A 25,395-nucleotide genomic window follows, 5' to 3' on the forward strand; every position below is an offset into this window, starting at 1 on the left:
GATAATTTTTCTCTCGCTTTGTGTCCTAAATGCTTCATGTTGACATTATCCCCCTGCTCAACAGAAGCAGACCTAGTCCTGCCTGCAGTCACTGCTTATCCCCATGTGGCTGTTAAGAACTGCTGTGACACAGCACATGAATGTTACGCTTCTATAGCTTATGTCCAACCATAGAAAATGTCTAACTATAGATCCACTTTCCATGGCAGAAGAAAGCAGTAGGACTAGACCAGCAGAGCTTGTTGGGAGGCTGCTGATGGGCTGCCACAACAGGTCAGACTGATGCCCTTATCAGACTTGGGAAATATACCACCACACTACAGGCGGGCTGCAATGAAAAGCCAGGTGGCTGGGAAGGAAGCAGGAGAACATGTTCAGGGAAGGGAACAGAAGTCTAAAACTAAAGCTGAGCAACAGGGCTCAGAAGACCTAATCCCCTGGGAAGAATCAGGGACAACACAACTGCAGCTAAGTGCAAGAAGAGTGTGGCATGAAGAGGAGGAAATAAAATGCAAACAAAACATCAAGACTGGATGAAAAATTCATGAGAAGATGGAGAATAGGGACAGAAATGCAAGAATATTTGATACAAAAAAGAAAACCTGGGAAATGGGACTTGGAGGTAAGGAGAACTTTCCAAAAATCTGAACTATGTACAGTGCTGCAGAGATAGGACTGAAAACATGGGAAACCTCCCTGTGCTCCCATAGCTCATCTTTCTCCAGAACCTGAAGTTCTCCCGCAGCACCCGTGAAACCCATTTGAACAAGAGCTCATTCCTGGCCACAACTAATCCACCCAGGGTTACAAACACCTTACACCTTACAAACAGATTTATTTGCAAAGGGATACAGCTGCATCCCTTCCTTCCACAGATGGCTTTCAGAGTTTGAGGGCTGATAATGAGGGACTAAGCACACTCAGAACTGTTCTCTAAAAACATCAACTTCAGAATAATACTAAATACTTGAAATAAAAAACAAAACCATCTGGTTCCCGTTAGCTCAATTTGAGAACCAAGACAGTGGAAACTCTTGACCTTAATTTCTGTGCTCTGACTTCCCTTTCCCCATGAAGCAGAAATAATACCATGCCTTTCATTTCCTAAGGAAAAAAAAAAAAAACCCTATTTGCAAAGTGCTCTGATATTACAGCAATGAAAGCCATAAAAAGCCCACAAGGGATTCAATAATTCATTATTCAAAGTAAAGTTTGAATAATGTGTAGTAAATGAGGCTGAAGGCCACGCAGAACCAAGTGTTCTGAATGTCTGCTGATTAGGTGAGCTGCATCCAGCCCGTGGACTGAGCAAGGCAGCACTCCTGAGGGAAAATAGCATATAATTGTCATTTCATAGCTTACTATAATGCATAATAAAATCAGATTCAGATTGCAAAGAAACTTCTAAAACTTTGAACGCTTACACTGCATAATGCAAATTTACTTTCCAGAGTTTTAGCAAAGCAACCAATTTGTTACCCAAGAGTCTGATCTGCCTTAAAAAATCACTTTTTTAATCTTCCCAAATTGAAGAGAAATAGCAAAAATAAAGAGCACCTTGGTGGTCTAACAACATGATTACATCTGTCAATGTCAGCTAATGAGCCTGTCTTAATTTTCCAGTCCTTCTGAACCAAAATTTAAACCGAGTATCTTCACATTCTCATATAAATAGGGATTGCTATTGTTACACAGATTGCTGCATAACACTAGACCAGCTGAAGAACCTGTTACGACATAGCAACCAGTTACACAGAAAATCCCTTGCAAACTAGAAAATATAAAGTAGAGAATGTCCTTTCTTTCATGCAGCCTGACACAACACATTATTTTAACTTAACATTTATTTTCTTTGTTTCACATAACCACTGTTTCATGTCCTTGCTTCAACTTCTGCAAGTTATTACTTGATAGAACTGGGAAGATGCTACAAAACAAACAAATTATTAATCTATTACTGTTCTCATTCAAAATCTCTGTCCCTTCTTTGGCCTCAGGTGGAGGCAAAATGATAATCAGAGAATTACCATCAATGAATCATTGTCAAAACAGAGTGTAGTGTCAAATCAAATTCTTTAATCATTTAATACCGCTCTCAAGTTGTGTTTTCATAACAAAAATGAGGAAAAGACAGCATGCTTATTCATTTCCACACAATATCAGTATTCAGTGAATCCTGAGCTATGAGAAAAAGTGAGTTACTTGGGTTGATTTTATTAAAAAGTACAAGAAAAAGCAGACAACAGTAAACAAGAACCAAGGAACCAAACGTGCTGTATTGAACAAAGCCTTTTTGGGAAATCCAAACCATCTTATCTTTGAAAAAATTTACAATCCACTGAGTAACACAAGAACATCTCTTAAACTCACCTTGAATCCCACATGCTGCACAAATCCACTTTCTGCATGCATCTGCTGGAGTTTCTGTTTCTTCAATTTTTTAAATTCTAACAGTTCTTTGTATTCAGGTAACTCTCGATATGTTATTGGAATACTCTCTTCATCCTGTTCATGGTTAAAGAAAAATGAGGAACATTCTTTGAGACTGTATATTCCATAAATCCCTATGTATAATTAATAACCTTTGAGAAAACATTGGCAATATATCCTAAGAACTCTACGGGGCAATTATTATTTAAAACCTAGCACAAAACAGCACATACACAATTTACGCTTTATTTTGTATTACTTAATTATTTGCACTAAAACAAAAACCACATTATCCTACAAACAAGCTGCTTCTGGTGAAGAGCTCAACTGTAGTATAAAGGAGAGAGCAGTGCCTGACTAATTCCAGGGTTTTTTCTCATTAACTCATTAGGTGAGATCATTACATGCCTAACTGCAATACGCACTTGATCGACTTAGCCATACATTGTGGGTAAAATGGTAGCTGTAGTAGAAGTCTCAGCTTTTCTTTATTTTAGTTTAAAATGCTTAGCAACAGATATTATACTTCAGAACTGAAATTTCAGGTCAGTTTTATCAAAGTTAATTGCTCTTTTTACTATTCTGTGGAATGCTATAGAATAATATTAATTTAATGATAGCTACGGTCAACTGTTCTGATGTGCTTTCTAAGATATGAAAATACTAAAAAGAAATGACATCCCAAAAACTTTTTACAGTTTTAAGAATTTTTACACAAACTCAGGTTTTTTAAATATCCATAAATCAAGTCAGTAACAAGCATCCATTACATGTATTTTTTTAATATAAGACAGTCAATCTCAACAATATTAACTTCTCACCTTTACCTGTAAGAAAAAAAGTGACAAGAAGCATCATTCCACGACTGGAAGAGTACAAGTTTCAGTTATCCAACTCCTTCATCACTTTATTTCATGCTGTCTCTTAATAGCTTAAGTAAATAGATGGCTATTTTTGCTAAATCATGAAAAATTTTGTTTCCTTACTGGCTGGTGCATACAACTTTGCCAGAGATTTACAAATGATTCTCTCTTTTAAAAGAAACATGCCATTTCTGTTTTTTCTCATGCATTTTTCTTTAACAAAGTTTGAAGACCTCAATGTTAAAAGGCAGAAGCTCTCATTCTAATTCAGATGCCCATTTCAAGATGGCTATTTAACTATACCAGCTGTACTTGGTAGATGCCAGCTGTTTTCAAAGATTACAAGTCTTTACTGATGTAGAGCAGTTTGCAGGTCCTATACTGATAGGAATGTTCTGTTATGGAAAACAACTACAAGACAGTAATCAAAATTCTTCTAATGTAGCCTATACACATAATTTCAACTTCTTTTTACAAATCTGTGACAATTAAAGAATCTGCATTATTTAGTAACTTTATTAAAGGAAATGAAAGAAAGAGGCTTGTTCTTTAGTGCTGAATTTCTAAGGCCTTATTAATTATTAATTGTAATTATGACCCTATATGAAGGACTAAACGTTAAAAAAAAATCAAGGGTAAGTGACATGACTAAATTGTGTGGCAATAAAACTACATTCTCTTAATATAAGACAGGGATTCAGTTTCCACACACCTCTCAAACGTTTTTCTCAGAAAACCTGCCTGTCTGTAAAATAACTGTATAATGAATAGCTCCCTGTGTGGACACTGCATTCTGCGATAGTAAGTAGTTGTGTTCTAGAATAATTACACTACTCACAAAATACAGTAATCATAACAGGAAAGTAAATTCACTCTGTTGAGAACAGAGGATCTTTACTTGGGTAATAATTCATTTATACTAAAACAATTTTGCAGGAATGGTTATGCCAGCCAATCTGACTGCCAATATCCAGGCAAAATCTTTTGTCTTTACAAGGGAACAGCACGTGGTACTTCCGCTGTAAAAAAGTCAAAGGAAACCTTTCCTATAATTTTCTTACTATGCTGAATCTCTTCTCCACCATGCTGATGCAAAGTATTTTTCTCTAAGACAGTGACTGTCACTAAGAGACCTGACTTTTACCATTAGAAGTGAATCCTGCACATTCATTTTGAATATATTTCATTATCATCTTTTTCTTCCAAATTGCTTCTATTTTGCACTGATAATGGGGATCTCTTTGGTAACTGAGCTCACCTGTCCCTTTCTATATTACTGCAAGGCATAAAAATATCCAGCTGGAAAGGCTGCACTAGAGAAGAAAGAAGCTTAACCCAGGGGGGTGGGGAGTAGGACAGGATGGGTGGGATAAGTCCACCATTACCAACATTATCACTGCACGAACGTAAACCAGCAACTCCTAGCCTAATTAAAATAAATCCCAGCTGATTTACGGCATCGTATTTAATAGAGCTAGGACACCATGGCAAAACCAAGACGTTTTAGGAAAATAATGCAGAACAGTTAGAAAATAGCTATTTAAAAAGAATACAGAATGAAGGAATGTTTGCTCAAAACCAGTTCTACTGAGATAAATAGTAACCTGCATCTCTTCTAATACGCTTTTTTCTTTTCAGGCCTTTTAAGGTTCTGATTGGAATATGAAACATTACCCAAAATGTCTGCAGATGAACAAAAAGACAATCCAACAGAGAATACAGAATGTGAGTAAAGATGAGATTTAGGACCGAGTAATAGACGAGCAAATTTAATAACTTAAGAAAGACTATGCAGTGCATGTAAAAAAGTCAATAAAGAAAACGAATGGACTTCTACTGGGTGGCCTCAGTACTTCTGTTATGCAACAAGCTGTTCACACACAAGATGTCACTAAGCTCACATACCAAAAAAAAAAAAGTAACAAGTCAGGTTCTTCAGTCTAAGCATGGTAACGCCAGTGATTCACACCAGCTGTGAAACTTACCGAGCATCCTACCAGCAGGATATAGTCCCTCTATGATTCTGTATGTAAGTGGGAAAGATATATATCTGAATTCTTGTAGTATTATTGAATGTGATAAATTAGGAAAGTGGAACGCTACACAATGTAATAATACATTGGGTTAGGATGTCTACTAGAATTTGCCTCTAAACACATAAATTTCCTTGTTGATTGACAACTCAGTCTGTTAGTTCACACTTTGAAGCAGATTTTCAAAAAGTCCATAATTAATTCAGCTAGTAAAGGAAGACAAAAAAAGATGCCAACAGCATTCAAATTTCAGCAGAGCTCTGTGTAACACATCTTTAACCAGAATCTTAACTATAGAGTTCATATGATGTTCAAACCTATCTCACGTCAAATCGCTTTTTGAAAATATGCAATTAAAACTTTTTAAAGGTCTTTCAGGACCAAAATGTTTACTCATTCCTTTCCATGCTTCTTTTTCTGATTTGGGCTAAGTTTTCCGCAATTGGAGGTCATTATATGAATTATGTATTTGCAATTCAAAACGGCTAATGAATCTTACCACAATTTAGTACTGATTCGATGATATTCATTTTATGGCAAAGGTGTTTAATCTTCATATTATTCACTGAACAAGTTAAAATGACAGTAAGCAAGACATTCTCTGACTGATTTTAATCACATACCGATACTTCCTCTTCCGCTGCAGTATCCATATGGCTGTGAAAACTGGATCTGTCATCATCTTCGTCCATATAAACTGGAGGTTCATGAGATGTCATGAAAGTTGAAGGTTTGAAAAGATGTTTATTTAAAGGATGCTGCCGTCTACTTGATGACTACAGTGAAAAAATGATATATTTTTAAAAACATTCCTTGGCTATTATTTAAGTAATCCTCATTGGTAAAACCTTGCCAGAAATTTGCTCTTTTGCAGTAAACAGGCTATCATCTTTTCCATTATTTCTACTTAAAACTCTGTATCAGAGCCTCATACAGCTGGAGTTTTTGCTCCCCACAACGAGTGAAAGATGAACAGCGCAATGCTTCTTCGGTAAGAATGCAGAAAAAAAGAGCCCTTACCATAAAAGCTCTACCACTAAACAACTGAGACTGACAACAACAGAGGAAGAGAAAATAAAGATGTTACAATTTTGAAGACTGAGAACTAAAGTACACAGATATTAAAAAACTTCCAAGAGTCATGAACAGCGTGAATGTGAAACTAAACAAAGAAGCAGCTTTGAAAAGATCCAAGATCCAAGAGACCAGTCCATACTTAATACTAATCATCAATGTCATGTATTAATTTGTGCCTTAGAAAAATCTAAATCGAGGCTAATTGTCCAGATTTCTTTCCTAGTCCAGGGAGAGAAAAGGCAATTCACTGGTTTCATAAAAGGTTCCTAAGAGTAAAGAAAGAATTGCTCTCTGAAGATTCTTTTTCATTGGCACTGACTGGAACCTAAAAAATGTTAGATGAGATAAATTACTCCATTAGTGTATATCTAAAACCTTTCAACTTCAATGCTGTCTGAAGGTGTAGCATGCACGGCAGTTTTAAAATAGATTACTTAAAGGCACTCAGCCCCCATTACTTATTCCCCATGGAAGAGTATTAAATATCAAAAAAGAAGAATTTAGGGTGAATGAAACTGACTCAACTTTTCACTTAGCTACTTTCCAGTCCACCATTTTGACATCTTAAATGTCAAATCTTACATTCCTCAATTTAAAGAAAAAAGTGTGAATCAAAAAACAGAAGCATGAAAAGTGGATATTTTAAACCATGAGAGGCTTGTCTTATACTGTGTCTAGCTTCTGTCACACAGATAAAACGTAAGGAATGTTTGCAGTAAATTGAGACTTTTTCTTTTTATGCAAGACTTTTTATCCCAAAGGTTCTTGTATCAGTTACAAACCTATAGTACTATATTACAACCATTTATCTCTAAAGAGGGATTCAACCTCCGATGAGAGAACTAGCAGTATATTACAGTTGTTCGTATCTGTAAATGCAAATTGTACATGAATTATCTTCGATGGTATGTGGCTTATGTGGACAGAAATATAACAAGGAATTGAGACTAGCTCCATTCACTCTCCAGGGAAGAGATGAAGTTTGTAGTTACGATTGGAAGATGGTATCTCAGATCTGCAGAAGAACTACACTGCATGAAATAAAAATGAACAGTTTGTTCTAAGACTGATGTACTATCCATTGTGTAGAATTTTTTCACCTGCCTCATGATCACTGGCTTCCTGGGTTTTGCCGCTTTTCTGGTTTCCTTCAAGATTGCAACCCCCCTCAAAATAATTCCGTTTATAAGGTTAGACAGTTTTTCAGCTTGAGCTAACACAGTGATTTAAATTTTCTGTTAACAGAAAACAGATCTGCATTCAATAGCAAATCTGGAAATCAAGAAAGGAAAACTGTACTTAAATAGTAGCACTGTTATGCATACAGTTATGACCTAGGAATTTAATTGAAGATTTGAATTCTCTTTTTAACATAATTCTACTTCTGGTGAAGAATGAACTAAAATGCTATATAAAAGCAGACAGTTAAAATAATAACTTCTCCTGTGGGAAATGTGTCTTTTGGATTAACCTTAAAATCAGGTGCACTAATGATATTATATAAGCATTACATTGAAAATGATAAGCCATAATTGAAGAACTGCCTAACAGCCCTAAATCTCTGATTTGGTTTTATTTTCACCAATAGTAGATAAAGGTTATATAGGAAAATAACTAATGCATCCTGTTTAATTTCCTGTGTCACTTATCAGAAGAGGCATTATGTCATATGAACAGATACACACAGTAACTTCAACAGGACGTTCATGAACTGAATAGGCTTCTCACCTCCCCAACAACCATTTAAAGAAAGCATCCTGGGCAATCCCCATGGAGAAACACAGGAACCTTCTTGTGAAACATCCCTTTTGATGCAATTACTTACATTAAATATATCTCTGGTTTTCATTCTCCAACAGATACATGCTTGAAGTATAGCATCCAATTTCCATACTTGTATTATTGGCAATTAAGCAAATACTGCAGTAAGCTTATGTGCATACTCAGTATCAAAATAAGGACAAGCACAGCATAAGCATGACACAGGCTTCCAATAACCCTTTGCATTTCCTTTCTGACACATTATGTTATCTGCACTGGAGACTTGGGAAAGACTACAGCCTGTCAATCTGTGCTCTAAGTAGACAGCTATGTTAGCAGACTGAGAGCTCAATTCTGACACACTATTTGCTTGATTTTTGTATCTCCTGTTTTTCTTATGTGGGATACAAATATAAAATGAAGATGCTACCTTAATACAAACCAGGGCACAATGATCTTACTCTTAAGACCTGGTAATGAGGACATGATTCACACTGTGAAAATAGATGTAAGATTATTAATTGCCTTTTTGCAGAGCAGTGTAAGGCTTACTCTATTCTTAAACAGAAAACTTCATGGACACCTGGATGCAAAAAGTAGTGTTACTCTACAAAATGCCATTTTAACAGATTTTAAAGAAATTTATAAAAAAAATGGTAACAAAAAAAACCCCAAACAAAACAAACAAAGCCCCCACAGAATCTGAGACTACTCTCTTCAAACATCACAAGTACCCAAAAGCATCACATTATTTAAATCAAAATATATGACTGGTCTGAACAGAATTCTAGTCTTTTCTTTTGCAAATGTAAGAAGATTTCTCAGGCCTATATTCTTTTCTCACCCATTTCAAGATCTGGAAAAGCACTGTACTTTAATGGTCATTTCTATGACAATTCTAGTTCAGCCACCTTATCTGTTGCAAATCAAAATCAAACATGACATTTCCATTAGTCTATGCTTGTGCTACTTCACTTATATATAATTTTCTAAGTTCTTTTTAATTTAGAAGATGACTGTACAACATGAATTACAGGGCTTTTTATTTCTTCCCACAGGGTTTTCATCCTCTTCTAGATCATGTACTGTAAACTTAAGAATGAGGAAAAAGTACACAAAGACCAATCATTTAACCCTCTTAGTTCAGCCTGCAATCTGACTGCTACGCTCTCTTTTCTGACACTTCGTATCTCCAAGATTATCCAACAGAGATGTAATTAACACGTTGATGTAAAACTAGAGTAGCACTCAACTCACTCTACAGTCCAAATGGCAAAAGCAAAAGATTACTTTATTAAGTAAAAATTATATGCAAGTTGGAACTAGCCTGTAAGAAAGCACTAATCAAGACTTAAATCTATTGACGATAGTAATGATTTAGACTCAATTTGCATGCAAATGAAAACAGAAACATAGAATTACTGCTGTGATATTATCTCACCTTTTTGGAATATAAATATAAGTTTGGAGTTCTTCCTGGAACTGGAATACCAGCTTTAGTCAATTTAATAAAATATTTTTGCACTCTACTGGCAACCTAGAAAAACAACATGCGACAATTAAGCGTCAGATGAAACGTAACAGGCCTTCGCTTTTAAGTTTTGCAGCATTGCTACATTGGTTCAGAAAGTAAGAACAAGAATTCCTCATTTTCTACTGCGCAACAAGTACTCCAACCATTACCTATAATACTGCTTTTGCAGTATTTCCAGATACTTCAAAGGCAGACTTCAAGGAAAATAAACTAGCATTGTTTAAAAGTACACAGGAAATCCAGCAAAAATTGTGATAGAACAGAATGAATTTTAGTAGTTTGTAATCTGCTGAAGCCAAACTTACTCTTTCTTAACAATGACCAAAAAAATCACACAGCATACAGAAAGTACTTCTACATTTTATTTATAAAATAAGCAAGCATACATTTTTTTCAGGTATGGAGAAATATACCTGTAAGTACAGATATGATCGGAGAGATGAGGTAATCTTGTAAAGTGAAATACATGTTTTATAATTTTACCTGAAAGCACACAACTGAAACAGGAAAAATTAAAATACTGTAAACACAGAACATCAGCAATTTTAACTTCTAGTCAAAATGGTAAATTATGTAATTTTAAGGGAAAAATCCCAACAAATCAGATGCAGATATGCTCGGTGACTCTGTAACTGTGTCCTTTTGAGGATCTCAGCCCCAGTACAGAACTAATTCTTCTGTCTGTAAGTATTCATATGTGTGCCCATTCTGCAGTATTGAGGTGAAGGAAATTCAGCACTCTGCTGTAACTCAACCTGAAAACAGCTGGTGTCACTAACTATATAGAATTAAACGCAAGCTGTCAAAATCTAATGAATATCTAGGTCTGGCAGCTTTGCCTTGGGCTTTGGGGCACCTTTAGAATTCTGTATTTGAGATTGAGAGTCACATTGTTACTAGTGAAATGCAGGCCTTCCTGTCACATTTCTAAGAGAACGTGATTACTAGTAAGACACTGGATTTCATTTATTGCTATTAAAAAACCCAGACATCTACAAACAAATCTTCTATGAATCTGTAACGTGCTAAGACTGACATCACTTTTACCACAGCAAAAAGGACTCAAACTATGCCCAAGCAGTCAAATGTTTTTCCTAGAAAAATAATTGTTACTGCTTTATTTTTGTACATTACAAAAATAAACTCTATTTTTTAATCCCTCAGTTTATGAACTGGGGGAGGAGGGGTGTTGACAGAAAAAAAAAAAAAACAAATTAGAAATAAATCACTTTGGTGTTGAAGAGAGACCTGGATATAATCTGTTATTAGTGCTTCCCAAAAAGCTTAAAAAACAAAGTCAAGGAAAGGGATTTACTTGTTACCTGCTTTGCTGTTCTGTTTCCCAGTTCATCAGCTATCTTCTGCCACCGTCGGGATTCTACTTCCTCCGGTGGATACTTCAACAGCAATTGCTCAAGTTTTTTCTAAATCAACACGGAAAAAACATAAATAGATCTTTTCTAGCAGCAGTATGAGTTGTCAAAAGACAAGTATCTACATGCATGGGACTCTGTATTTTTAAGGCCTTTACACATTATTAGAAAATTTGCTTTTATTCTCACGTATGTTACTACAGCTACAAAATGGAAGAGTTTGCTCTCACCTGCTCCTCTACAGTCCACAGCTGGTTAAAAGTTTCAGGTTTGGTCTCATCACAAAGTCGCCCTCTTATCATCTGCTTAAATACAGTATATAAAATGGAACACGTATTTAGAAAAAGTACAATCAGGGTAACTTGATTTTAACTTTTTCCTTCTGAAGTAAAACCAAAACCAAACCAAAAAAATGCACGAAAATTTGAATTAAAATTTGCCCAAACCCAAAATAAGTTCTTTGAGTATATGAATGATGTCATCACCAATATTAATGTTTAAAGCAGCACTTAGGATTATCCCTACCCCATATTAAAAAAAAAAAAAAAAAAAAAACAACTATTTTGTAAACTTTTATCTTTCATTTTGTAACAACTACCTGTGGACGACTGTTTGTAGAACCTTCTGGACCATCACTTAAAGGCAAGACAGAGTATGAAATAGACTCTCCATCCTTCTTGGGATCCAAAGGACTTTTTGGTCTTGCAGGTATACCTACTGTAAGCAACAAAAAAGGAATTACCAAACCTCCACACCAGTCGCTGCTTTCTTACAACATATGCCCACTTTCCTTTTACCTTTGTCAAAAATCAGCTTTACTCTCCTACTGTTACGTTTTCTGTTTTTAAATTCCCTCTCAAAATTTCCAAGGCTAGTGGTGTATTGGTCCCAGGCAATCTCAGGGAGCTGAACAACTCTCTGAGGATATGGAAGACCCATATCAACCTGAAAAGACAAGAATGAGAAATGAAAAGCAATATTTAATGCAACTGCTGTCTATCCAAACATAAAACTACAAATCCTGAAAGGTTATGAAAACCTTATACTGCTTTTTAGCTAACAGGAGAATTTAAAATCAGAAGTTTTCAAGTGCCATGCAGCACACAGTCTTTTTAAGAAGGTATCTCTCAAAAATAATACACAACAGTGCATACACAATATGCAGCGGCACGGTCAATGATGGCTTATTGAGTATAAATCTTTAAAGCATGTATTTCACAGTTGAAATCAGTTGACTTCAGTCAGTCATTCAACTATATTCTGACTTCCAAATCCTGTTGCTGTCTATCCTTTGTTTTGTTTAAACACAATTGCTTGCCCAGGATCTGTACCTTTTTTAACACAGGAAACTGTAAGATTCTGAGTTTTACCATCTGATAAACCTAACCTGTATTTTACACTGATTTTGTTGTCTTCTGACTAGAACACAGCTGTTGCAAAACTCAGCACTTTATTTCAAGGTCAACCTTCTTTTGGTTTAGAGACAAAAATACACCACGTACTTTCAACAATCATTAGTATTTCCCTGTACAATGATTATCAAATGGAACACTATTACATCACGCATGCTATCAGCTCATCTCAAAATCTAATGGAAAGACAACTCCTGAAACCAATGGGCTTATATCAGACCTCTCTTTAAACCTAGGTGTCAACAAACTTAGGAGAAGAGCACCTTAAAATACCTACTTAGGCTTCACTGAAATACAACATATGTTGCTACTAGACTAGCAGGTCAAGCATGTTTGCCACTGGTAGATGCGGCAGCAAGAAAGTATTGGAACTTCAAGCATTTTTCAGTATCCCTGCTGCTAGTTTTTATTAAAGCTTGAAAAGAAAATGTTTCCTTATCAAAATTAATGCTCCTCAATAGTCTACTATGTTATCCAGAACTCAGGTATGTTTTCTAGTGCTCATTTTGGCTGCAAGTTATGAACTACATTTCCTGCTCTTCAAAACATACCCTACCAAATTACACTCACAGCACAACATCTAAATTTCTTTAATGAGAAAGTTATGAATTCTTGATCTGATGCTTTTCTATAAAATACTTCCAGTCACCTCCACATTAAAATGCTTAAAATGCCTAAACTACAATTAGAAATTTAAAGGTTACATTTCTACATACCAAAAAAACAGAAGAAAGCGTATTTAATAAAATCATTGAAGACTTAGGTCTTACAGATTTAATAAGAAAACAAAGAGCAACATTTGCTCAGCAGATAAAGAATTTTTAACTCAATGTTTATGCAAGTATATACAGAAGCCTGATTTCTATAGACGATGCATCACTAGTTATTTACAAAAAAAAAAAAAAACAAAAAACAACCAACCTCAAAGTAAGACTTAAGTAAAGCCCATTCAAATACCTTCTTCTGGAGTCTTTCCACAAATCCAATAGGATCTTTCAGCGCTTCTCTCTGGTGTCTGCCTAAACTTTCAAGGTCTTGAACTGCTTGAGTACGTTGAGCCTCGAGTACAGCAATCGTCTGTAACAGTCTCTGATAACTACAGAGACAAAGGAAAACGTCTCACTAAATTCATCTTTAAAAGTGACACCACCCCCCATCTAAATACTAGGCAAGATTACCTACTAGCATCTACCACATTTCATAGCTTATCTGAAACAGTTCACAGACATTTTTACTGAATTATATAAAAAATATATCAAATCTATTTTGAGAAGTAGATGAGTTTATATAAACCCAGTAAAAAAACCAATGAACCAAACAAAAAAAAAACCCAGTGATTACTTTTAAATGTAAATTCTACACTAGCTAGAATAGTACGGTATCAAGGACAACCTATTCATATTCTCAATAGCTATGACCAACAAGCTTTGCTTACAAAGTCTCTTTGACTTTGAAATCAGCTTCCTTCTACCCAATACAAATGACTCTACCACAGAATTTTAACATTTCACTCAACCACCCACAAGGTGGACAGGAATGGCTTAGAAACTGCATCTATCATTTCACAGAAGCCTCACCTTGAAGCAGAATATGAGAATCATTTATAAAATGTAACAATAAACTAAGGAATAAGTAATTTGCAAAATAAATACATACAAAACAGATTCCTCTAAGAATACGTAAGTTAAATGAAAATGTGAGCCTTCCGTCAAACCTGCTGTCTCAGATACATAATCTTGATTGTCTATTTAACAGATACATTCAAGAGTCACTGATGTGACTATCATACGTTACCCAATAATGTACGTTTCCCAAACTGTTTTCTATAAAGCTGAGTCAGGAAATCATACTATATTGTAACACAGCCTTTAAAAATGGGTAAATGCATTTAATACCTTTTATTAGCTTTAGAGTTGCCCACTTCAGTTTCTGAATCATACAGTCACCCATGGCCCCTTTGTTGCAAATTACTGTGTATCAACTTTTTTCACTAACATGTTTTCTGACATTTAATATTATAACTGTATATTAGTTCAGCACAAAATGCAACCTAATGTATAATAAAACCAGATAAGATCTATTCAATACTACAGTAAATTTTCTTTCTATTCCCTTATTGCTTAAACAAAGACAAGCCTAACACAATGAATTCCACATGTATTACAGAAAAGATCCAGAGGTTACTGAGCTAATGGAAGTTCTTCAATTTACTGCATTGGTAATTGGGTAAGGATTTAAGTGGAGGGATGTAAACAGCCTGAAGGCAAAATACAGGCTTCGTACCATCAAATACTGAAGTTTCTACCTAGACATTAAACTGCTGCCTCCCCATGAAAAAGGGTAATTTTCTTTCCACTCAACCAGAATATCTGAAAACATAAAATATAGCTATATGTTCTCAAATCTGAAACAAAAATACTGAACTCGTTTAAAAAACAGTAGGATACAATTATGTTATGAACTTATTATTACTTAAATTTGTCTGCACATGTTCAATTTTACATGCAACTAAGACCTAAAATGCTTGTTAAATAGGCCACTGATATTGGAACAGTAGAGGAATATTTTCAGTATTGGAAGTTGTGCTCCAGTTTCTTCTAAAGAAAATAACTTCACATAAAGGAAGATAATTATTGGGACTATTCTTGAACTGGTGAAAAATGAACCCAGAAATAACTTAGGAACATAGTAACGGCACATCAAAACTGGCCTGAGACAAAACCACAGATCGGTGCTACAGCCTTACAGGAATTCCGCCACATGCAGAATTAAGATCTTAGTTATTACCAACAGATTGTTGCCCAGCTTTGTGCTGGGCAGGATCTGTCCACGCTCAAGTGAACTGACAGCACTTCCAATGCAGAAGCCTGCCTTGCATGCTCCAGAAATATGGAACATAGGCAGGCTGCTAACATGCTTGGTGTAGATGCAGCTGTAACAACACAGAAGAGCCTAATGATATCAGGGGAGATGATTTAACCCGGACAAAAGAAAGCCTTTCTCTATCAGCAGGTGGCAGAACTCTTATACAAGACTTTGGAGTTAGCTCTAGTCATGATAACAGAGGCTCAGTAGCATGCACAAATATCTGCATTTAAGGTGATTTTCATTAAATACCTGCCTTTCTTTTCTTAAGCCATTTTACTTCCTTTATTCAAATTATATTTCAGTGATTGCTTTTCCAAATGAAATTGAAAGAAAATAATAATTTCATTTAAAACATTTACATACATAGAAGAAAAACAGCAACCAAATGCTGGCGATTCAGATGAAATACTAATTTAATGATGATAATCGTGTGTAAAGTGGAGGAAGAAATCATTCAAATGAAGTGGCCTTAAATAATTATGTCTGAATGGAAAGAGAACAAAATGCATTTTGGGAGAAATAACAAACCAAACAAGAACACTCAACTCCAATTACTCCCCTCATTAAAATAGTCATGTGACCTCACTGAAGCAATCCCCGACCTGAACACAAAGGGTTCAGAAAAGATACCTCTGGTCTTCATGGACACACATATAATACTAGAAAAATGTAAGGATCATTCAAAAACATGTCATGTGATGTTGATCTGTGCCTATATAGCCCTATTATAATGAAACAGTTCAAGAGAGAAAAGGGGGGGTTTTGAACAAACTGTTCAGACAAAAAGATTTCCTGGCGCTCTTTTTAACTCTGCTGAAGAAAAGTACTATCTTGGAGCTATTTACCTTGACATACATTTTCAGTTCATACGAATGAATATTTTCTGAAACCCAGGAATAAGACTGCAATTTTATCAAATGAATACCAGGAGTACTGAAATGCACCAAAATGTGCAATTTGGGGTCTTACATTGGCAAGAGAAAAACAAAAATACTAATCCTGAAATGCATAGTTTGCATAGTCCATATTCAGGTGCTTCAGATTTGCTGCATTCTCTCCAAACCACTGCACTGCCTTTTAAATTCCAACACAACTTTTTAACTCACTATCTTATAATATGGCCACATATGTTCTTTTAAGTTTTGAACTACTACTGTTCTCACATGATTTTACAGGCTTTTAGTTCTCTGGCCCTACATGACTGTAATAAAGCCAAGTATTTCTCTGAAAAAGCAGTAAGCCAAATAACAACACACATGTTGAGCACTTTCTCGAAGCCTCTGTCTGTTCTGGCTTCTCAGCCTCAAGCAGTAACATAATACTTATGGTGCATTAAGCAACAGACTGTCTGCAAAATTTCCAGGACTATGTAAGAAAAAAAAACCTCATGGCTAACAATTTTACTGTACATCTTGCAAGGTTCTTTGTAAATAAGCACAACAATTACGACTCAAACTACCTTCCGCAGTTGTGCTACCATCTTCCAAAATTTAAAAAGCCTAATGAAGATAAAAAGAAAGTAACTGGGACCCTGTTCACTAGAAACAAAACTGGTTCCATCCTTCAATGGATGCTCAAAGAGCAATCTCTAAATTACCCAGCTACAGTTACATAACTTTTTCTGAAAGATCTGTAAGGAATTACCAAGGAAAATTATCTCCTCTCCTCCTCTGCCAAAACAAACTCATCCAACTAAAACTGCATAATCTGCGTAAACTCACAGTCAGTCATATCCTCTACACTGACAGAAGTTACATTTTTCTCAGTTCTAATTACTAAATTGTTAGCACATTCAAAACCCAAAGCAGTTTTCTTTGAAAGAAAACTTTCATTCTACCGAATGCGATTTTGTGTTTCCACAATCCCCGTACTGAAACAGTCTTGTAATTTCTTAAATCATGTTAACTGCCAGGAATCTTCCAGATGAACACTTGAGTAGTTCAGTATAGTACAGAAACAGTTTCAGAATCTCTATGCTGAAAAACCTTGATTAACATGGGGTTTTGAGGGCTCAATATTTAAAAAACAAAAGCCACTTCTTTAAGATTGATACTGATGAGCAGGGATTCCTGCTGATTCAGTAGTTCTGCTGCAGCAATAATTACTCCACACTTTTAGATTGCTCCATAAAATAATTACAACATAGAAGAGCCACAATTCTGGAAGCCCTGCCATAAGCAATTAGTTATTACACTATTCATTTCCATGAACCTTGTTCTAATAGTGATTAGGGACACAGCAGCCTCCTCTCACCTATGATAAAGCTTGAAAATAGTGTAGGTCATACTTTAATGAGACCCATTTCCACTTTGATACAGTTTTCTGAGATCTACTTTCAAGATGCCTTTTTCCCCCATTTTTTTCCAATCTTGTGCTAACAGTATTTACATTTTCAGATCTATGTACCCATAGGTACATCACAGATTTTATTTTCTTTGCATCGGGAGCTAACAATGAGATTTAGAACTAAGTATATATGGAATCAAAACTTTAATGTAGCTAATTCAAACCAATGGGTGAAATAAAGTAAGTGAAGCTTTCCAGTTAAATTGCTGTACTTAAATGTGAAGCATCACTTTTGTCTTGTTGCACAATATAAGAAGCAGACATAAAAGTGGCTGTTGGTAACATTCACCAAACACCACAAAAAAGCCAAGCTTCCTCTAAATATAAGCCCCCTACAAAGTCTTAATGCTTGAACATTCTTCAGAACACATGAGAAAGTTTCTGCCACTGGTTTTACCCATTAAAAAGACTTGTTATGCTGCGTGCCTTTATCCAAAGTAAACTTATGCATAAATCTGAAATTATCAAGAGGCATCTCAAAACACTCTTGTGCACCATTGTTGGACTTTCCTTATCTAATATTCCAACATAATTCTTTAAAGCTAGAGACTTGGAAACAACAGTATTACTTCTACTCTCCCCTCAAAGAAAACAAATGGAAGGAGGTCCTTGCCAGTCCAAAGTTTAGTCCTTATTTCACCTTTCTCAACCTTACATAATCACCTTTGAAGTATTTATATAATGAACATTCTCATTTACGCATACACATATATGAGCTCACAGAACTCTGACTCCCTCAAATTTTCACATAGTATTCAGTCTTACAGACACATAGCTAAATGTTTATTACTTGCTTTTAGTATGAACCACATACTATTTTAACACACTTGCATTGTTATCACAATAATTTTTCCCTTACTTAAATATTAACTATTGTAGATCACTAATGCAACTCTATTCAGTGTTTTTGTAAAAGGTTAGCAGCATAATACAGTCTTACAAAGCTAGCAGGTGACAAAGGTGACACATATTAACAATGGAAAATTGTCGCAAGGAATTATTCCTGATTTGTATGGTAAAAATCAGCACACAGCATTCCCTACAATTTACTGTCTTAATGCTCACAAAAATTACTTTAAATAAAAAAGCTACTTTGTCAACTATACTTGTCTTACAGTTATCATTTAGTATCCTGCAAAGACGTGAACCTTGATGCCTAATAAGAAAGAAGTGATTTATCCAATAAAATGCTGTGCAGCTGGTTGTCATCACTTTCCCCTCCCAAAATAAATGCACTTCTACAGTTCTAGAGTTCACAATATGATAAAAAGTATCGTAACACCAATTTTGTGTATTAAAAGGTAAAAATGTGTATACCATAATTTAAACTCTGTATTAGAAAAACCAATTATTTCTTGCGCAGGTAGGATTTAAATGTCTCATATAGAACATGGCTAAAATATATATAGAAAAAATATCTAATTTAAAGCAATTTTTTTTCTGTATTTCCAAGAGCAGTGACACAAAATCAGTACATATCAGCAATAAGGAGGCTTAAGCAAGTCTTTGTTTTATTGCCATCTACTGGCATTCTGGCAAAGTACAGATTAAAACATGCTCTCCTATACTTGGTCATTTATCACTTAAGATTTTCATCTACCAACAGCGATTCAGAAAAGAAATCCCTTATTAGTTTTCTTGTAAGAAAACATTATAATAAATACGTTGTAAGACTTCAAATTACTGCAGGAAAAGGGAAACATTAATGGCAGTTCAAATTCCCAAGTTAAACCAGCTGTAGTAAGACTGGCTTCCTGAAGAGATCTTTAAATTAGATCAAACATAAACTTCTAATTTCAAACAAATGCTTTGGTTTGAGTTTTGTTTGTTTCAGTTCAGAAATAACAGATAATGCTTCCAGCCTTTAAACTTGGCCTGAGATCTTTGCCAGTGCCATGACACAGTAATTTTGACACTGTCTAGTTGCTCACAAATTATTTTGATGTGCACCAGAGATTTCAAATCTGTTACTGCACTAGGCAGGAGTGCTGGGACTCAATGCTAGATTTGTAGAACACACATGACAGCAACAAGGAAGCAGAATACACTGATAAAAGAGTGGTCCTTGCCTGATCTCCCTTCATAAACAGAAAAGAGTTTAAGAGCATAATCAGTAAGAGCACATATCAAGTCCAATCAGGACTTAAAAAAGCACCTTTGCCTGAATAAAGCTGCATACGGTAGGTTTTTGCTTACCTAACACTTAGATATTATGACCCAGGTAATCTACTTATCATTAATTCAGCCACTCATGAAATCATTTTCCACTCTAGCTTAGCCTCTTTATACATACTGCAATTTACTGTACTTTCTCTATCCATATTCAACATGCTTCTAAAAGACTTCCAAGACACATAAATAATTAAACTGTACCTCCATTTTATACATGAAATAACTAAAGCGTACATTAAGTGGCTTCTCCAAGTCTACCCCGCCAGTAACAGAACTATTTCCAAATGCCAGCCTCAGGCAGTAACACACCCCTACTTCAAAGAAACAAACAAACAAAAACCCAGAACTAAGCCAAAACCTGTTAAAAGAAACAACAAACCCTCAACCAAACCAGGAAACCCTTCTGCAGTCTTTTACCTGGATGTAAAAAAGCCATTTTCCACTATATTTTCACCTTCCTTCTAACTTTCACAGCTCCAAACTTCGTATTTCAAGCACCTTACTGGTACTTTATTGGTTATGAACGTGTGATGTCCCTTTCTTTTTAAATCCTTAACTCTGTCCTAGAAACAGAACACCCACTCATACACTTCTACAGGCTTCATTCTTGTCAAGAGCTGTCCACCGCACTCAGCAGGATTTAATACTAGCTGTACAAAAGCACTTTTACCAAACACCCACATTTCCAACAAGTTTTCAAAAATTTTAGTAGCAATTAGGTCTCTGTGTCTCTAAACAAATGTGTAACTTGTTTTAGTCTCGTCAACGTGAAAGGTTAAAACATCATCCATCAGTCCTCCTCCAGTTAACACATTTTAATATAGCTTTTTGAGCTTCCTCGAACAGCCATTTGTAAAGTATTTGCCTGCGGGACAGTGACATTTAGTAGGAAAGAAGATATAGGTCCCTGTCATCCCTCTATTTTCATGGCTTGGAGTGACATGATGAAGTGGCAGTAAAACTATTTTCTTCACAAAGGGCACAGAAAGACAGACTGACAGCACACCCTCAACTCTTTCTCCTCATCGCCAATTGCAATGGTCCCAATTCCCTGACTTAGAGAAAATACCACAGATTCCTCCAGTATCTCCACTTAGACACTTCTCTAAGAAGATGCCGGGGAAGAAACCATTCAGAAGAGGTTTTCTTCCAAAGACAAACAGGGGCAACCCATATGACCACAAAACTGACCAACTGCACAAAAATCCTCTGAACAAAACAACTGGAGAAAGCTGACACCACTGATTACTGTACTCCTTCAACACACCCTATGCTAGTTTACGAAGATTTTTACTAAACCCAAGGAAGAACCTCACCCCCACCCCCACCCCAGTTAATTAAGGTGTATAATCTTGCCTTAGGAAGAAATCAGCATATCCCCTCAAGTATTCTGTTACTGTAATATCTGAAGACTGTAACTGGATTACAAGAACATGATGTGCAATCATGAGAAACTGAATGCTCCAACAGCAATACAAAGAAACATTCACTTAATCGTTTGTTGGCTAAAGAGGAGGAAGGAAAATTAGAAGAACGCCTGGTTTTATTAGCACTCACTATGATAATAATCCATGGACAGACACATGTTTATTCTTTGGCCTAGGAAACATAAAACTTCCAAAAGATTGTTAAACAAAATAACAGCATATCTTCACAGTGAACTACACAAAACAAAGATGTGCAATGCTGAAAAATTGAGGAATCAGCTGGCTATTCCTAGCAAGAATAAAATTTAAAGGAAACCTGACAGTAGGATCTGTCCTCCTCTCAAAAGAGTTTAAGTACTTTCTATGTACTAAAGAAACATGTATCTTCATTAGAACTTATTGTTGAGACTAAAACATTAATACACACTGCTCATAAAATTCCTTTCTAAAAGATACTGACAGTCAGTTTTGCAGTTCATAATGGAGATGCTATCAAAACATCATGTAAGATTACAACAAATATTACATCTGGTAATGGAGTTTGTTCAAGCTAGTTTAGTTAAAACTGAAGAGTAAAGATAGTGACTGGCAGATGCTATGAGAATGCAGCTATGTTCTTGTTTTCTTGGTGGCATCACTACACTTGCTAGTATTTTAGTGAAATGCATGTACCTCCCTACCAAGTAGGCAGCTACGATAATATAAATGATTCCTTGTCCCACCAGGTACACCCTACATTGGCATAACCATACTTCACACTTCTGCCTTTGCTAAGCATCCCTTGTGTGCATTGCCGAAAACACAGCCAGAGCGCTACTCTCCCTTGTGCCAAGAGAAAAGATTACGACCCCACCTTCCCTTGGTTTTCCCTCTTTTTAAATTAGGACCATGAATTTCCAAAGGTTTAAGAAAACAACTTTTTTCCCCAACTGGTATTTCCTACACATTGAAAGCATTTTTAATATTTACTAATACTTAATTTTCCAGTTTAGATGAATTTACTAATAAGGATCTTTAGAAATGGTATGCAATTCCAAATCGAGGTAGAAAAATAACTTTCTTCTTTTTTTCTGTATTAACATAGCGAGTTTGTGGGGTTTGTTGGTTTGGGTTTTGTTTAGTTTTGGGGGGTTTTGTTTGTGGTTTTGTTTTTGGAGGTTGTTTGGTTTTTTTTTTCTCCTTAAATTTCTGTATTTCCCCCTGCCAGCCATGATTTTTGATTCATGTTGATCAAAGAACTCGGAAAGAGTTAAGTTCCCGTGTGCTCTCTAAAAACTGGCAGTTTGGAAACAGTGAGAGAGAGTAACTGCTGTCTCCACAGGAAAAAGGCAAGCATAGTTCAACTATTACTCTTCACATTCTCGGGTCAGCACCCACACATACTGCTACCAAGCCAGCCTGCACTGAAGCAGCTCTGCACTGGCCAGCTCACACTCTGGATCATCACAGGATGCTGCAACAGAGGACTCTTGAAGGTGAGAGCACAGGCAGAAGAAGAAAAGCAGGCATCGGGCACATCAGGAGCGAAAAGAATTCAAGGAGCAAAGGACACAAATCCATAAGAAATGAGGCTTTGCTTTCCACAGGAGGCATTATTTAAATGAGAATCACACTGTGTTTGATAGTGCTGTTCACTGGGATTGTGCTGTGGTTGACAGCAAGATAACTATGCTCAAGAAAGAAAAATGAATTTGACAAATGTACTTGACATTTAAAGGCTCCTAGAGTTAAGCCTATTACTAGAGAGAGAAAAGAAGATGCAGCACATGCCCAAGGCATTCTCTCTTGCAAATTAAGAACTCTATGTACATGATTCTATGATTACAAAAATACTCTTAACTAAACCTTAATCTTCAGTCCTGCAATAATTTTGTGTCACTTGTACCTCTTCCACTGCTAAGTATTTATACATAGAAATGATCTTATTAAACATGATAAAATAATAATGTTGGCAGTAACAAAGTTCTCAAAATACTTAATACTTTAAACTCATGAAAAATATAGCAAAGATTTCTTATATTTCTTAAATAAATGCGGTTCTGTGCCAACTACACTAACATGCTTTAACAGTATCAGTGTATGTCACACCACTCTTGTGTGGAACAAAGGGTGAATTAAATCTAATATATATGGCACATAAAGTTATTAACGTCTATTTTCTTCAACACTAAAAATGTGTACTTCCTCAATTCTTCTATATTGATGACATTCTCTGAAGTACTCAGAGGTTACATGTTTATAAGTTACTTGCCAACTCGTATTTTTGACCCCAGTATGGATTAAAACTGCTGCTACAAAAAGTAACTTGATTTATATGAATTCCATTTACTACAACGTGAGAATCAAGTCTCCTCAGACTAAAGCTCTGTGTCAAAAATAAGACAAAGGTGTCCTTAAAAATAATACAGAAAGATAATTTATTCTACAATATTGGCTACTTCTAGTTAGCTGACAAAGAAATGCCAGATTATCTGACTTATCTGTGCAATAAATCCATACTGTGTGATAAATTTGACCATAATTCTGGGACACAGATCTGAATATATGGGGATAAATTACAAAACTGATGTAGTATTTTTATTATTGCCCAAAATATATTAGACATGGAGATTTTATCTTAAAAATATATTAATAAAATGTGTTTTAATTTTTAGTACTAGTAGTCATCCAATTAATGAAAAAACATGGTGCTGGTAAAACCAGAAGTTCACCTTAGTGAAAAAGACTGCTACAGGATTACATTACAGTTACACTTTAAGAAGAGTCTGTTTAAGGCACTTCTCAAATATGTGGTACAGCAAGGTGCACCAGAACCTATTCTAACAAGGCACATGCAGTAACTTTTATGGAGAACTGTTTCAATCTGATTCATTAGGCAGAAACACTTGAGACAGAATTAAATACAAAATATCACAGGAAATGCCACAGATGTTTCTTTTCTTTCTCACATTCATATAACATTAAAAGTGCACCCAAAAACATTAACAGTATGAATTACTATGAATTGTCAATGCTATATTAAATCTGTATAATCCTACACGGTCCTCTGTCCCCAAGGCCTCTGCAATAATACAGCCCACACTAGGTAAGAATTCACAAGACTGTGTTTTAAAGACATGTATTAAAATATTTCATTTTAATCTGTCTTCAGTTTAAATGTCAGTACAGCTATTACTATTTTTATTATAGAGTAATAAATGAAATGAAAGATGTATGAAAATATCTATCTACTGAACACATGAAAGGTCCTGACTCTAGCAGCTGAATGCCTGTAGGCAAGTGCTCATGTGTAATTCTTGCATTTCAGTGAGCTTACCTCCAGGCCTACGTGGTTCCTACAAGGCCAGCCACAGTTTACAGGATTCTAGAAACACCCTGTATACTGCATTATATGCAAACGAAGACTCAATTCCTCAATTACAATTTCATCTAGACCTCAGAGTTAAGTGTTAAATAAAATATTTCCCCTCATGCAACTTAACACCTGCCAAACACTGCAAACCTCCAAAGAGAGAAAGAGAGGAAGAACAAAAAAAGAAAAAAGGGCACTAAATGAAACACTGGGCAAAGGGGGAAATGTACTGAGAATAAAATACTGCATAGCATAAAAAATTAAAGTAAGCTACTGCACTATAAGAAAGAATTAAACTATAAAAAGACACAGTACAGAGATACAGGAAACTCCTGAGAAAAGACACATGCAAAACATTAAGCACAGCATATAAAATTAAGCAGTGTAAAAAGATTGAAATCAACGAGTTCAGTTTTTATGAAAGTACCTCAAGAGAAAACACAAAGGTTTCTGAACTAGAACATACAAGCACATTTCTCAAATATGCACTAAACCGTATTTTCCTGAGGAATCATGATACACAAAAATTCAAATTATGTGTGCAATAACAGAAAAATTAACAATACTTTACAATTATACAGTCTCCCAGATCAGCCTGTTATTATCTACATGAGTGTCTATGTCGCAATAAAATTTCTGTTTAGAGATCTCAGATGCGTCTTTGTAGGAAAGATCTATTTTATTACAAAGGCTGTGGATCATCCATCATTTCAGCCTTCTCTCTGAATAATAACATTCCATAATTTG

General features: G+C 35.5%; 1 protein-coding gene across 8 annotated transcripts in view; it reads right to left on the reverse strand.

Annotated features, from left to right (window-relative positions):
• Window positions 1–25,395, reverse strand: part of ZZZ3 (zinc finger ZZ-type containing 3) — a 60,242-nt gene that overhangs the window by 2,029 nt on the left and 32,818 nt on the right. For 3 of the 8 annotated variants that reach the window (XM_065673610.1, XM_065673611.1, XM_065673612.1), the window contains 8 exons: window positions 13,405–13,579; window positions 11,869–12,016; window positions 11,670–11,788; window positions 11,302–11,376; window positions 11,021–11,122; window positions 9,606–9,701; window positions 5,950–6,102; window positions 2,371–2,505 (listed from right to left, as the gene is read on the reverse strand). In XM_065673610.1, the coding sequence (XP_065529682.1) occupies window positions 2,371–2,505; window positions 5,950–6,102; window positions 9,606–9,701; window positions 11,021–11,122; window positions 11,302–11,376; window positions 11,670–11,788; window positions 11,869–12,016; window positions 13,405–13,579 (1,003 nt within the window). The remainder of the gene's footprint in view (window positions 1–2,370; window positions 2,506–5,949; window positions 6,103–9,605; window positions 9,702–11,020; window positions 11,123–11,301; window positions 11,377–11,669; window positions 11,789–11,868; window positions 12,017–13,404; window positions 13,580–25,395) is intronic. The other 5 variants (XM_065673617.1, XM_065673616.1, XM_065673615.1 and 2 more) reach the window with 5 other exon arrangements.

Source organism: Lathamus discolor, chromosome 3 (genome assembly GCF_037157495.1).
Source record: "Lathamus discolor isolate bLatDis1 chromosome 3, bLatDis1.hap1, whole genome shotgun sequence".
Classification (NCBI taxonomy): domain Eukaryota; kingdom Metazoa; phylum Chordata; class Aves; order Psittaciformes; family Psittacidae; genus Lathamus; species Lathamus discolor.